We start from the raw sequence: 15,651 nt of genomic DNA, 5'->3' as shown, positions 1-15,651 counted from the left end.
AAATCATTGAATTCAGGTGTTGTTTTTCAGGGGTTGGGCTCGGCCCCTTAGTTCCAGTGAAAGGAACTCTTAATGTTTCAGCTTCATACCAAGACATTTTGGACAATTTCATGCTTTGTGGGAACAGTTTGGGGATGACCCCTTCCTGTTCCAACATGACTGCACACCAGTGAACAAAGCAAGGTCCATAAAGACATGGATGAGTGAGTTTGGTGTGGAGGAACTTGACTGGCCTGCACAGAGTCCTGACCTCAACCCCATAGAACACTTTTGGGATGAATTAGAGCAGAGACTGTGAGCCAGACCTTCTCGTCCAACATCAGTGCCTCACAAATGCGCTTCTAGAGAAATGGTCAAAAATTCCCATAAACACACTCCTAAACCTTGTGGAAAGCCTTTCCAGAAGAGTTGAAGCTCTTATAGCTGAAAAGGCGGGACAACTCCATATTACATTCATGTGCATGTAAAGGCAGACGTCCCAGTTTTGGCCTGGCTCGCAGTCTCCGCTCTAATTCATCCCAAAGGTGTTCTATGGGGTTGAGGTCAGGACTCTGTGCAGGCCAGTCAAGTTCCTCCACACCAAACTCACTCATCCATGTCTTGCTTTGTGCACTGGTGTGCAGTCATGTTGGAACAGGAAGGGGTCATCCCCAAACTGTTCCCACAAAGCATGAAAGTGTCCAAAATGTCTTGGTATGAAGCTGAAGCATTAAGAGTTCCTTTCACTGGAACTAAGAAGCCCAACCCCTGAAAAACAACACCTGAACTCAATGATCTGGAGGGGTGTCCCAAAACTTTTTGCCAAATATAGTGATGCATGATGAGGCTGCACGTTCGTTAAGGGGAAAACAGACTTTGTAACAAACCGTGCAGATTAACTAGAGACAGACGCGCTTCAACCTCCGGAGTTCATTTTGGAAACGCTCGTGTGTGTGTTTTGGGAGACACACAACTCTGACCAATCACAGGTGACGCTCGTGTCGGTGTGACGTCAGCACGTCACGTCAGCTGTTTTGTGTTTACATCAGTTCGGTTTTCTATCTCTCTCTCTCTCCTAGAGAAGTCAAGTTCAGCGCTGTTGTTTTTAGTGTGAAGTTAAAGGTTTCCTAACGAAATGTGGAACAGCAGCGTTTACACGATCGATGGGTAAAACCTTGAGTGAAAGCGTTGTCGATTCCGCCATCGCACGGTAAGGGCAAATGGAGGCTGGACTACCATCGACAGGGTTGGCAGTGCCCGCTTGTGCGCGCGTGCGGTTTGTTTCTGTCTTTTGTTGTTGTTGTTACTATTATACAGATTTCTCCACCTCTCATCACTATACAGCAAACATGTGCTTCCTTTCAGCATACATTTATATACAGTATATTCGAGTTGGCAGTCATGCTGCTGCTGCTGCTGCTGCTGTTGTTGTTGTTGTTGTTGTTGTTCCTGGTACGCTGTCGTTGTGCCATTTTAATCTTTCAAGTTGCAGCTAATGTTGGTTAAAGGAACCTCACCTCTTTTTCTTTTTCCAAAGGTTTTCATAGTTGCACTCTTGTAGCTATTTTGTTAAAAACTCGTTCTGTGTTCTAGCAAAATAAATAAATAAATAAATAAAGATAAAAGTACTGAAGAGTCACGTGCCAGGCATTTAAAACAAAAACAAAAATCAGCAATGGTGGCATCAAATGCGTCAGAGGTGCTCAATAAACTCAACATTTTTATTATCAAGGCTCTACTAAATAATGCTTTTTAAAAAACAATCCATATTGAAGCCATAAAGTGGTCCAGCTCAGTCAAGTGTCCATATTTTCTCTTTTTGCATTCTGCCAGTTTTGTGTAACAGGAGTTACTGTATATTACATTTACATTTCTGGCATTTGGTAGACGTGGTGGCTCAGTGGTCAAGGTGCTGGGTCACTTGATCAGAAGGTCAGGGTTCAAGCCTCCAGACTGTCAAGCTATCAACATCAGCCCTTCACCCCACCTGCTCCAGGGGCACCGTACCATGGCTTGACCCTGTGTTCTGACCCCAGCTTGATAATAAGCAGGGATATGCAAAACCAGTGGTGGTAGGCTCTGGGTCGTTGACTGGAAGATCAGGGTTCAAGCCCCATCATTGCCAAGTCGCCACTGTTGGGCCCTTGAGCAAGGCCCTTAACCCTCTCTGCTCCAGGGGTGCTGCATCATGACTGCCACTGTGCTCTGACCCCAACCTCCAAGGATGGTATATGCGAAGAAAGAATTTCACTGTGCAGTAATGTATATGTGACAAATACTTAACTTATTCCAGAGTGACTTACATTTTTATCTCATTTTATACAAATGAGCAATTCAGAGTTAAGGGCCTTGCTCAGGGGCCCATCAGTGGCAGCTTGGTGCATTTGAACTTACAACCTTTCAATCAGTAGTCCACCACTAAGCTTCTAGACTACCACATCCCCATTCTACTAATTCTACTAATATTAAGTTGTGTTGCTTCAACATACACTATATTGCCAAAAGTTTTGGGAGGCCCCTCCAAATCATTGAATTCAGGGTTTGGGCTCGGCCCCTTAGTTCCAGTGAAAGGAACTCTTAATGCTTCAGCTTCATACCAAGACATTTTGGACAATTTCATGCTCCCAACTTTGTGGGAACAGTTTGGGGACGACCCCTTCCTGTTCCAACATGACTGCACACCAGTACACAAAACAAGGACCATAAAGACATGGATGAGCGAATTTGGTGTGGAGGAACTTGACTGACCTGCACAGAGTCCAGACCTCAACCCCATAGAACACCTTTGGGATGAATTAGAGTGGAGACTGCAAGCCAGACCTTCTTGTCCTACATCATTGCCTGACCTCACAAATGCACTTCTAGAGGAATGGTCAAAAATTCCAATTAACACACTCCTAAACCTTGTGGAAAGCCCAAAACTTTTGGCAGTGTAGTGTATGAATACAGTCTGACCCACTACTGAATACAATTATTTAGATAACAATTATTTGTGAAAAAACTCTGCATTGCAAATTTTGTAATGTCTGCTCAAGTAGTTCACAGTAAGGCAGGCACTGCTGCTGATGCAATTCATGTCATCTTCAGGCCAGAGAAAAGAACTGGGCAATCGCACATGGTTGTGAAAGCTTGAAGCATTAAGTGTTTCTTTGTCCAATCCCACAGTTTTTTATATTTGTTCCAAGAAATTTTTTTCTCATCCCTAAGCCTGGTTCATAAACACAGTGTGCAGTCTGCCCCAAACAAATATACAAATGACACCCTCTGGTCTAAGTGGAGCCTTGGCAAGAGTTCAGACTGGGACACAGAGGACTATCACTTTCCACTCTGTATTGTTTGACATCTAGAAATAGAATGACAGACCAATAATATAAGTATAATGTGTCATGCTTGCTACTTTTTTATTATGCTTTAACATTTCATACGTGGGGGGGGAGGGGGTGGGGGGAGTGAGTTACATTAGGACTCATCAATTCTATATTTATTATAACATATTTAATATATTACATATATAATTTGTAGTTTATTGTTAACTGTTTACTGTTCCTGTTTATTGTTCATTTTCTCTTACCATATTCACAAACAAGTCAAGTTCTCCTTACAGACTGTAAATTTTCTACAGACTTCATTTCTGTTCTTTGTTGCATATCAGGTTTATGTCCATGTTTATATTACTTTTCCCCCAGACTGTGCTAGGCCTCTGTCCACTCTGACCTCTGATACACGCTCTATTCTTCACCATGGGTGGTGCTGTGAGTGCTGGGGAGGACAATGATGAACTGATTGACAACCTGAAGGAAGCACACTACATTCGTTCAGATTTGGTGGAGAGGGCTTTCCGAGCCATAGATCGTGCTGATTACTATTTGGAGGAGTACAGGGACAGTGCCTACAAAGACCTGGCCTGGAGGCATGGCAACCTCCACCTGTCTGCTCCCTGCATCTATTCAGAAGTGATGGAAGCGCTGGAGCTGCATCCTGGCCTTTCATTTCTCAACCTAGGCAGTGGAACAGGCTACCTCAGCACCATGGTGGGCCTCATACTGGGTGAGTTGCCCAATGCCCCTTAAAAAAAATAAATAAATGAATAAATAAAATATAAAATAATAATAAAAATGAAATTAATTAAATAAATAGCTAAATAAATAATAATTAAACAATAATGATAACAACAATAATAATAATTTAATTAATTATGATTATTATTATCAACAGTGAGAATTTCACTGTTTTTGTTAATCACTCTTTCCAATACGTGTTCTTCAAAAAAACATTCAGAATACAGAATATATCCTTCTATTCTACAGCCTTGTATGCTGCTAATGATGGTTTACAATAAAAAAAAAAACACAGTTATTTTTCATCTGCAAGAGCTATTGTGTCATTTCTTTATGGTTCGATTTTACTGTATAGAGGTATACTGTTCTCTGCACTACTGTATTTTTCTATATTGTAATTTTTCTGTCATCCTTAAAAGTGCGCACTTTTGCACACCAGTATTCTTTAACATCTGTGTGTAATTTAGTGTACAATAGATTTGATCTTGCCTTATTTTGTCTATTCTTTTGCACTGCAGTAGCATGGTTCCAATATTGAACCACTATCTATGTGTATATTTATAGTATGACAATAAAAAAAAATGATTTGCAGGTCCATTCGGTGTGAATCACGGTGTTGAGCTGCATGCAGATGTAGTGGAGTATGCCTACCAGAAACTCGACTACTTCATCAAAACCAGCGACAGCTTTGACAGGTGAGCTATGAGCAATGGTATATTTTAAACCTTTGCTGGGGGAAAAGATCCAGGCACAGCTCTTGTATGTTCTTTTATCATGCCTCATATATGATATATGCTTTTGTCATGGACGTTTCATTTGTAATAAAATATAGCTGCTGTTTTTTTTCGCATCATAATGTGTCTCTTTCTATATGGCACTGTTACGCCATTGAATTGATTCCCTTTCAGTTCTGCACAATTGATTGAATAATAATGACTGTCTAATCATAAAAGGTTGTGATTATTAGGGAGGCACTCATGCTGAATGTTGGTAGCGGAGTGTGATTACCACCCCAAGGTTGGTTATAACAGTACATTGGGCAGCACTTTTAGCCATGTATACATTTAATGCTGAATATCCACAGAACAAGTTATTTCCTGTTGTCATTATAGCAGCTAGGCGGCACGGTGGCTTAGTGGTCAGCACGTTCACCTCACACCTCCAGCAGCTCCTGGGTCCGGCTCACTGTGTGTGTGAAGTTTGCATGTTCTCCCTGTGCTTGGTGGGTTTCCTCCAGGTGCTCCGGTTTCCTCCCACAGTCCAAAGACATGCTTCTAGGCTGATTGGACTCTCTAAATTGCCCGTAGTGTGTGATTGCGTGAGTGAATGAGTATGTGTTTGTCCCTGCGATGGGTTGGCACTCCGTCCAGGGTTTATCCTGCCTTGATGCCCGATGACGCCTGAGATAGGCATAGGCTTCCTGTGACCCGAGTATAGATCAGATAAGCGGTAGCGGTACAGACAATGAAATTAAATTATAGCAGCTATTAAATATCATTTAAAGTTTATTAAGACAAAAATGGAGGTGTGTTCCTCCATCAAGTGGAGGAGTTTAAGTATCTCGGGGTCTTGTTTACGAGTGTGGAAAGGATGTGAGTGTGAGATTGACAGACGGATTGGTGCAGCGGCAGCAGTAATGCGGTCTATGTACCTGTCTGTTGCGGTAAAGGAGTTGAGCCGAAAGGCGAAGCTCTCGATTTACCAGTTAATCTACGTTCCTACTCTCACCTATGGTCATGAGTTTTGGGTCATGACCGAAAGGACGAGATCCCGGACACAAGCAGCCGAAATAAGTTTCCTTCGTAGGGTTCTCGGAGTAGAGCCGCTGCTCCTCTACATCGAAAGGGGCCAGTTGAGGTGGCTCGGGCACCTGTTTCGGATGCCTCCTGGACGTCTCCCAGGGGAGGTGTTCCGGGCGTGCCCCACCGGGAAGAGACCCCGGGGAAGACCCAGGACACGCTGGAGGGACACGTCTCTCGGCTGACCTGGGAATGCCTTGGAATCCCCCTTGGTGGAAGTGTCTAGGGAGAGGGAAGTCTGGCCATCCCTCTGCTTAGACTGCTGCCCCTGCGACCCGGCTCCGGATAAGCGGGAGACAATGAATGACAATGAATAAGACAAAAATTTTGCTTGTTTCTGTCCTGTAGACCCTCCAGTGGTGTAATACTTACTGACCACTACAAAGCAGCTACATTATTTAAATAGTATTCTGTGTTTATATGCACATAAAATGCTGCATCTGTCTCTATGTTCCAATTTTGAAACAGAAATTGTGAGCTCTACTCTGATTGAGGTAGCAGATTAATTACAGATAATTTGCAGATCCAGATTCTACACCAGTTTTGCTTTGGTATACCTGTCCTCCAAATTCACGTCACCTGAGCAGAATCTGGAACCTTAAGAGGTTAAATAGGCTAACAAAAAATGTAAAAATTAAATTTAATCATATAGCTTTGTCTGAAGTATAAACATGAGTAAGGTTCCTAAGAGTAGAAGATTCGTGTAGGACCTAAATGAATATTGTGTGTGTGTGTGTGCGTGTGTGTGTGTAGATTTGAGTTCTGTGAGCCGTCATTCGTGGTGGGGAACTGTCTGGAGATTCCTCCAGAGAGCCGCCAGTATGACAGAGTGTACTGTGGGGCTGGAGTGCAGAAAGAATACGAGAACTACATGAAGAACCTGCTGAAGGTTGGAGGAATTTTAGTGCTGCCTCTGGAGGAGAAGGTTTGTACATGCTTGTGTTTGTGGAGCTCAGACATGTTCTGATAATTCTGCTGACATTTTTCATTGAAAAAAGAATTTGAAATGTTTGTTGTTTTACTTTATTCTGATATGATCAATTTAACAATTGTAGTATGACACCATTATTTATTAAACAGTGCAGTGTGGTGAAGGAAACACTTGAACGTGATGAATTGATAATCACTTAAGGAGCATTAGTTATTTAAAGGAGCTTCATTTCCCATCCTGTACATATCGATCAGCCATAACATTAAAACCACTGACAGGTGGCGTGAGTAACATATATTAACTTGTTACAGTGTTGAAGCAAGCAAGAAAAATGGGCAAGCGGGGGGGGAATTATATCATTTTTTTATTCATTATTTATAAATAAAGATATTAAATGTAGCTTTAATTTTCAACCCTTAGATTTAGATCTGGTGCAGATTGCCTCCTGGTGGTCCAGCGCTCTCATTGCCGAGGCCCTGGTTCGATTCCCAGGCAGGGAGCTAACCCAGCCACTGAAGAGTTACTGTAACTCTCAGTGCTAGTCCCAAGCCCATATAAAATGGGAGGGTTGTGTCAAGAAGGGCATCTGTGGCAACCCTGATGAATTGATTATTGGTTAAAGAGCATAAGTAGTTTAAAGGAGCTACATTTTCCATCCTGTGCATATGACATGAAAACCACTGACCGGTGGAGTGAATAACATAGATCATCTTGTTACAGATGGGTGGGGTATATTAGGCAGCAAGGTCTTGAAGTTGATCTGTTGGAAGCAAGAAAAATGGGCATCTGCGCAAACTGTGATGGCTAGACGACTAGGTCAAAGCCAAAAATGGCAGGTCTTATAGGTAGTTCCTCTTATGTAGTGTTTAGTACCTGCCAAAAGTGATGTTGACCCCTGTCCACAGAGAAAAATGTCCCTGCAGTGGGCATCAGAACTGGACATAGCAATGAAAGGTCTGATGAATCACGTTTTCTTTTGAATGGCCAGGTGTGTATGTGTCCCTTATCTAGGAAAATTATGGTACCAGGATGTAATATGGTATCCTCTAGGCAATGTTCTCCTGGGAAACTTTGGGTCTTGGCATTCGTGTGGATATTACATCATGACAATGGTATTCCCTAATGGTAGTGGCCTGTTTCAGCATGTTAATGCGCTCTGCCTCGCTGCAAAAACTGTTCAGGAATAGTTTGAGAAACATGGCAAAGAGTTGGTGTTGACTTGACCTTGAAATTCCCCAGATCTAAATCTGATCAAGCATCTGAGGCATGTGCTGGACAAAGTTAAGTGTCCCGTTCAGTGTTTCTCATGAAAAACTGACGGTTGTCACTGTATGAATGACGGTCGAATGCCGTTATAGATCTAAGACCAATAGCATGGGAATGATGACAACAAGGGATTGCCCAGAACAATTAACACAACTATGTGTTAAGTGTCATAATACAACTAACACAACATAACACATATGCATACTGATATCAGTGGATAAAAATGGCCTCATATTTATCCAAACTACACCTCCTGCTTGTCTGTAGCAGTTTTTTGTCCTTAAAATCTTCATTCTTAAATTTTGGTTTGATGGACAAGTTGCAGAAACAGAAACAAAGCCTCCGTAGGTTGTTCTTTACGAAATGACAACGACGTCAGCTGCCTTTTTTAAATCATATCTATGATTCATGGGCATGAGATTGATACCATAATTATTCTATGAGTTACTAGTCAGGTCCTAATTTAAGTACAGCTTAAAATCAGCATGCCTTACCACCTCCTATCTTAGTTCAAGGAATAAAGTGGAACAAGGCATATTTTAAGGCACTTAAGAAAATAACAAGTAAGATAGTGACAGTGAAGGCAGCAAAAAAAATTCTAAAAGAAATGTCACATTATTCTAAAACAAAATGAGCACACAGCTTAATATCTAGAGAATGTAAACCCAAGATTATTGGTCTTTCCTTGATGAGTTCAGGAAGGTGGACTCTACCATGCTGAGTAAATATTCTGACCCATAGTTCTTCAGTTTTCTGAAAAGCCATGTCAACAACCAGTTTGTAAATCATAATTACATTTAAAACAATATAGTTTAGCACACATAGTTCTATGTGAAATGGCTGTAATCATTTCCCTTATAGCCATGACTAACTTGTCTTTTGCAGTTGACCAAGATCACACGCACGGGTCAGAACTCCTGGGAGACGAAGAAAATCATAGCTGTCACTTTTGCTCCTCTGGTGCAGCCCAAACAAAGCATTAATGGGAGATGCAAGAGTGTGCCACTGCGTGAGTAGTCTGTTACTACATGTATCAGATGAAATAGTGATTTAAAGAGTAATATATATATATATACACTACTCACAAAAAGTTAAGGATATTGGGCTTTCTAGTAAAATTTCAGGATGTACCTAAAACTATAACCTTTACAGGTGAACTTAATTGGACCTTCTCTACACTTTTGAATGCACATGTCCAACTGTTCAGTGTTTCAGTACTTTTTACATAACTTGCTGTTCTCTAACAAGGTGCTGATCCAAACTGGTGTTTGATCCATGAATCGACCAATAAATTTTCTGGTTCAATTAGAATTGGTATTTAAACAGTCCTCTTCATCATGCTGTTCACATTTTGACATCATGAGACCAAGAGCACACATAACAATTGATCAACAGTACCTCGCCATTGCGAGGCTTCAAACAGGATGTTCTCAGAGGGAAGTGGCCACTGAGCTTAGAGTGTCACAGAGTGTCATCAGCAGGTTGCGACAGAGATACAGAGAGACTGGAAGAGTCACAGAAAGGCATAGAAGTGGACGTCCTTTGGCCACATCCCACGATGATGACCGCTTCATTGTGAACAGTGCCCTGCGGAACCGGATGATGAATGTCACTCAACTCCAGGCACATTTAAGGGAGGTGAGAGGCACCCAAGTGTCACGTCAGACCATTCGAAACCGTTTACATCAGCGTGGTCTGCGTGCTAGACGACCTGCAAGGGTACCTGACCACACCACCGGGCCAGGGAGCATTTACGCTGGACGAGGGACCAGTGGGCCTCAGTGCTGTTCTCTGATGAAAGTCGATTCACATTGAGCAGAAATGATGGCCGCAAACGATGTTGGAGACGTCAAGGAGAGCGCTATGCATCAGCCACTGTTGTGGTGGTGTTACAGTCTGGGCAGGTGTGTCCACTCAATACAGAACTGCCCTGCATCTTGTGAATGGTACAGTGACAAGCCAATACTACCTGAATAACATCATTAATCCAGTCATTGTGCCCCTGCATGAACAACACAGGCCTTATTTCATCTTCATGGACAACAATGCTCCAGCTCATCGAGGTCGCATCATTAGGGAACTGCTGGAGGCTGGGGTACCTCAAATGGAGTGGCCTGCACTTTCTCCAGACCCGAATCCCATAGAAAACCTATGGGATCAGCCGAGTCGCCGTGTAGAGGCTCGTAACCCTGCACCCCAGAACCTCAATGACCTGAGGGCCGCCCTTCAAGAAGAGTGGAATGCCATGCCTCAGCAGACAATAAGTCGACTCGTGAACAGCATGAGACGTCGTGGTCAAGCTGTAATTGATGGTCAAGGGCACATGACAAATTATTGAGACATTGAGATTTTTTGTTGTGGTATACCCACCACTGTTGTTGGCTTTTGTTTCAATAAATTGTTTGAGATGAGGAAATCACCATTGCATGCTTCTACTTAAATGCCCTACTTTCATGATATAATATCACTGTAGTCTGAACTTTTTACATTTTCAATAAATTTCACCCAAAAGCCAAATATCCTTAACTTTTTGTGAGTAGTGTATATGCCTGGAGCTAATAGCACATATTATTGTCTAAATATTAGTGTAAATAGTATAAATGCGATATTTTGTGTTGTAGCCATCTTTGAGGTGCGCACACTGCAGGATTTGGCACGCATCTCCATCCGCCACACGCTGCGCCAGCCTATGGAGCTGACGGAGAGCCGTTCCAAAAGGCGAGTGTCGTTCCCTGGAGCTCGCGCCATGCACCGCTACGGGCCTCGCTTTGAACGCCGCCGTTTCTGTCGCCGCTTCTACCGCCAGTGCATCAGCTCCACCATCCTTCATGAGTCCATGATGCCGATGGCCACAGATGACTGCAGCTACCCAGGAGGAGTGGAAGAAGAGGAAGAGGAGGAAGCTGAGGAGGAGAGGAACTGCAACCAAACAGGGGGGGACCTGCAGGAAGAGGAGGAGGAGGAGGAAGAGGAGGAGAGTGCACCTGGTGAAGAAGAGGAGAAGGTCAAGCCAGCCGAGGCACCAGTCAATATTCTGAGGCAGAGGATCCTGGGACTGCCCTTGCCTGAGCCGCTCAAGATGTATCTCTTATATTATCGTGAGAAATGAGTTAGTGCCAAGGCGAATTTTAAAGGACCAACACACACGAGCCCACCCATAATTAAATCTCTACCTGTTTTCCCAGTGAGATGCAAACTTAGCTGCATTCTGAATGCATGAAGAACTCATATGGGTGTCCTGCACTTCCTTCCTACCACATATTTTCTGCATCTCATCTGTGATTTCTGTCTGATTTTAGAAAACCCAGCCCCGTTTTGCAGTGAACAAACACCTGGCTGGTGGACTTTTTCAGAAAGATGTGTGATGCTGTGACTTGACTGACAGTAGCATCATTTTTTGGACGTTTGCCGAGATTGGTGTGTTGGATTAAAGTCAATGTATTTTATTACCGTAGGTTTATGGAAGCTGTTGTCTATTGTTAAACCGCTTTCTTTGTTACAGTCTCTCTTATCATGAGGTACTAAATTCCATTTGCATGTGTAATGCTACTGTGCACCTGCATTTTGCTGTGATCTGCTTCAACACTGTATGCTGTGCAAGTCAGTTTATGTCTGGGGGGAAGAAAGGCACCTTTGACCCAGTCATTGTAATGTCACTGGTCAGATGTTCACATCATGTGGAAATGAAATGATTTATCATGCCCCTAGACTCCAGCACACAGCATGCACCACACTGCAACACGCACACATGACATGCTTTGGAGCGTGACGTGGAAATAATAGTGTTTAGGGCCCTGGATCACATAATGGGCAGCATACCTGGAGGGGAGGGGGTCCTGTGAATTTATTATTTATTTACAAATCACAGTTATCAATGTTATCATTATTTTACATTTCTGATCACTTGAATTGATTTAGTCCAAACTCTACTACTTAGGAGTTCTATAAATTGGTCAAGGTCTATAAATAATATCTATATATAAATTTTCAACACATTTATTTAAATGTCTATGATATATACACCAATCAAGCATAACATTATGACCACCTGCCTAATATTGTGTTGGTCCCCCTTTTGCTGCTAAAACAGCCCTGACCCGTCCTGCACTGTGTATTCTGACACCTTTCTATCAGAACCAGCATTAACTTCTTCAGCAGTTTCAGCAACAGTAGCTCTGTTGGATCGGATCACACGGGCCAGCCTTCGCTCCCCACGTGCATCAATGAGCCTTGACCGTCCATGACCCTGTCGCCGGTTCACCGCTGTTCCTTCCTTGGACCACTTTTGATAGATACTGACCACTGCAGACCGGGAACACCCCACAAGAGCTGCAGTTTTGGGCGATGCTTGTCCATTTTTCCTGCTTCTAATGTTCTCTTGCTGCCTTATATATCCCACCCACTAACAGGTGCCATAAGGTCATAATGTTATGCTTGATCGGTGTATGTATGTACGTACACATAAAATCATACACATTTAAATAAATGTGTTTAAAATAAGAATTGAAAATGGTCTAAAAAACACATCATATTTTCCAATATTTTTCTAGTCCCAAGCTTCCCAAGTTTCTATGTATTTCAAGTACATCTTCATTATATTTGAAATGTAAAAGAAAGTGCTCAGAAACTATGTCCCTACTCAGGAATAGTCCCAAGGTTAAGTTTCTCCGAGGTAGTTGAATTGACCAAAAATGCTATTAAAAAGTATAGAATTGTTTTTATTTTGACCAAAAACAAGACAGAATTGTTACATTTTATACTACGCTTACTAATAAAATAAAATAAAATAAAATAAAATAGGCTTAGCTCTGAGAAGTAAAACGTCTTGCTTCTAATTACATTGCATTTGCAGAATTTTAAGTATTTTTCTTTCTTTATTTCTTTGGACACTGACAAAGATGCTTACTTCATTGGATCCATCATTAAAAGTTGCCTACATGCCTGAAAACAGCATATCTACATAATACCTTGAAATGATTGTGAGAATTTAGGTAATGTATAGACTTTCAATAAATTTCAGTTTGCACAGGCATCTTCGAATCCTTTTCAAGCAAATTACTAATGACTTTGTGAATATATCCTGTGTTCCTGATTATACGCTGATACAAATGTTTGCACACCCCATGGCATGAGCATCACTGATGCTTATCCATCCACAATTTTCACTCGTGCATAGTATGTTTTTTGAAGCGCCATGATCAAGCACACTTAAACTGGATGTAGATTCAATTGAATGTACTTCAGTGTAATCACTTGGTTCAGAATTGTTGTTGATCTTTCAGTTGCTCCCTACGTGTGTGAGGAGTTGCCACAGCGGGCTGCACAACAGGCACAGGTTTTATGCCCTTCCTGAGGCAACCCTCCCATTTTCATCCAGGCTTGGGACCGGCAATCCAGTGGCTGGGAATTGAACCCAGGCCTTCCACATGGTAGACGAGAAACCTACCCCTGAGCCACCAGCGCCCTTACTTGGGTCAGAATAACATTCATTATTTTTCCTCCTTGCTTTGGTGAGCTAACTCAAGTGCAACTGTATAGAAAATGTTGTGCAAGGTGTCCTCCTATAGTCCTACAGCAACGTGAACTAGCTATCGTTCCACATCCTCAGGAATGTCCATGTCCTCACCGGCAAGTTTAGTTTTTACTGATGAACTTAATTTATATCTATTTAGATGATCTTAAGATTGATTGTCTTTTTCCTTTCATTCATTCATTCATTCATTTGTTCCCATTCATTTTTCCTGTTCAGCAAATTGGTGAATCTAGGGGCAATTTATTGTCATGGTTCTGAGTGTTTGGAGGAAAAAAACTAGACATGCAAAACCCCTCACAGAAAAGTCATTCTTAAAATGATGAAGTCCAAACTCCACTAGTTGATTAAAAACAAGTAGGTCTGTAAAAAAAAGAGCAATTTAGATCTAAAGTGTTTTATATCTATATACGCCGACCAGGCATAACATTATGACCACCTGCCTATTACAGTTTTGATCCCCCTATTGTTATATTTTAAATGTAAAATAAAGTGCTCAGAAACTATGTCTCTACTCAGGAATAGTCCAAGGTTTAAGATTCTCTGAGGTAGTTGAATTGACCAAAAATGATGTTAGAAAGTATAGAATTTATATATAGTATAGAATCGTTCATTCCCATTCATTTATCTTCAGTAAACGCTGAACCCAAGCTTGGGATCGAACTGAGGACTGTAGACTTGAAAGCAAACAATGCCACCCATTTCTACCACCATTAACAAATTAATACATAGTTGAAGTACCAGAAACCAATATGTGATCTGTGCTTCGCTGTCTTTCATATGGTGGAGCCACTGGAGGCTGTGGTCCAATCTCAACTGAAAATACTGTGAAGCCAAGCCACCTCTGTTTTTAAGGCAGGGATCTCCGCAGAGGGCCAGAATGGCTTTAGATGCTTGTTTTAAATTCATCTCTGGTCCTAACTCCTCCCTCTCAGGAGCCACCATCATAACCATAACCACAGGGACTGCTACTCTCTGTGTTTTTAGTTGGATTACAATGGACTTTTTTGCAGTGCTCTGCCTTTATCTCATAGTCAACATCTCAAACTTTCCATGTGACTTAAAACAATTTAGAGAATGACATGGCATGATATGAGCACTTGAACTCCCAGTGAAAGCTTATACAGCTAAATACCTCTGTTACACAACCAGGACTGACGTTCTTGAACCTGTAGCAAACTCTCCTGTGATGGTTAGCCCAAAACTCTCAGCTCAAAATACTGCATTTCATTCTTACTCCTTCCTTCCTGAAAGACATCTGAAGGTTCCATGGGGCTTACACCTATACAGTAATTTGGTGTAATAAGCGTAATTAGGAGAACCCTGTAAAGGCTTGTAGTACATTATACTGTGGTTAACAGGGTTCGAGCTACTTATCTTACTTACCAGCATGTATGAACTTACAATTCCTATTTTTAATTGTTGGGTTTAATTTTTTCAGCAGTCTGTCTATTTGTGGATGGGGAAGACTGGTACAAATCAATTTAATCCCTAATCATTTTTACAACTTGTGACTGATATTGAGGAATTGATTCGACAAACCTTGAGGGTTTTGCCCACCTGCCAAATATCATGTTGGTCCCCCTTTTGCTGCCAAAGCAGCCCTTACCTGTGGAGGCACTAGATCACTGAAGGTGTGCTGTGGTATCTGGTACCAAGATGTTAGCAGCAGATCCTTTAAGTCCTGTAAATGGTGCCCATGGAGGCACTTAAAGGACTTACAGGATTTAAAGGATACTTGTGATACTTGTGACCACTGCAGACCGGGAACACCCCACAAGAGCTGGAGTTTTGGAGATGCTCTGATCCAGTGGTCTTAGCCATCACAATTCATCAAACTCAAAGCTCAAATCCTTACGCTTGTCCATTTTTCCTGCTTCTAACATCAACTTTGAGGACAAAATGTTCACTTGCTGTCTAATATATCCCACCCACTAACAGGTGCCATGATGAGGAGATCATCAGTCTTATTCACTTCACCTCTCAGTGCTCAGAATGTTAGTCCTTGATCGGGGTATGATTATATAAATAAATAAATAAATAAATAAAGTGGCCAGTGAGTGTGCACTGAGTGTCCCCATCCGCAGC

General features: G+C 42.0%; 1 protein-coding gene across 1 annotated transcript; it reads left to right on the top strand.

Moving 5' to 3' along the window:
- Positions 1–986: 986 nt before the first annotated feature.
- LOC131365655 (protein-L-isoaspartate O-methyltransferase domain-containing protein 2) lies at positions 987–13,075 on the top strand. Its single transcript, XM_058409385.1, has 6 exons — positions 987–1,189; positions 3,666–4,026; positions 4,630–4,732; positions 6,590–6,761; positions 8,919–9,042; positions 10,655–13,075. The coding sequence occupies exons 2-6, from the start codon at positions 3,720–3,722 to the stop codon at positions 11,140–11,142; spliced, it is 1,194 nt and encodes a 397-aa protein (XP_058265368.1). The 5' UTR covers positions 987–1,189; positions 3,666–3,719; the 3' UTR covers positions 11,143–13,075.
- Positions 13,076–15,651: the final 2,576 nt, after the last annotated feature.

Source organism: Hemibagrus wyckioides, linkage group LG15 (genome assembly GCF_019097595.1).
Source record: "Hemibagrus wyckioides isolate EC202008001 linkage group LG15, SWU_Hwy_1.0, whole genome shotgun sequence".
NCBI classification, from domain to species: Eukaryota; Metazoa; Chordata; class Actinopteri; order Siluriformes; family Bagridae; genus Hemibagrus; species Hemibagrus wyckioides.
Note: the sequence above shows the minus strand (reverse complement) of the source record. Positions and strands in the feature narration are given on the sequence as shown.

Coding starts and splice junctions, on each gene's coding strand:
- LOC131365655 (XM_058409385.1), top strand. CDS start 3,720: ATGGGTGGTGCTGTGAGTGCTGGGGAGGACAATGATGAACTGATTGAC. Junction 4,733..6,589: donor ACCAGCGACAGCTTTGACAG/GTGAGCTATGAG, acceptor GTGTGTGTGTAG/ATTTGAGTTCTGTGAGCCGT. Junction 6,762..8,918: donor TGCTGCCTCTGGAGGAGAAG/GTTTGTACATGC, acceptor TGTCTTTTGCAG/TTGACCAAGATCACACGCAC.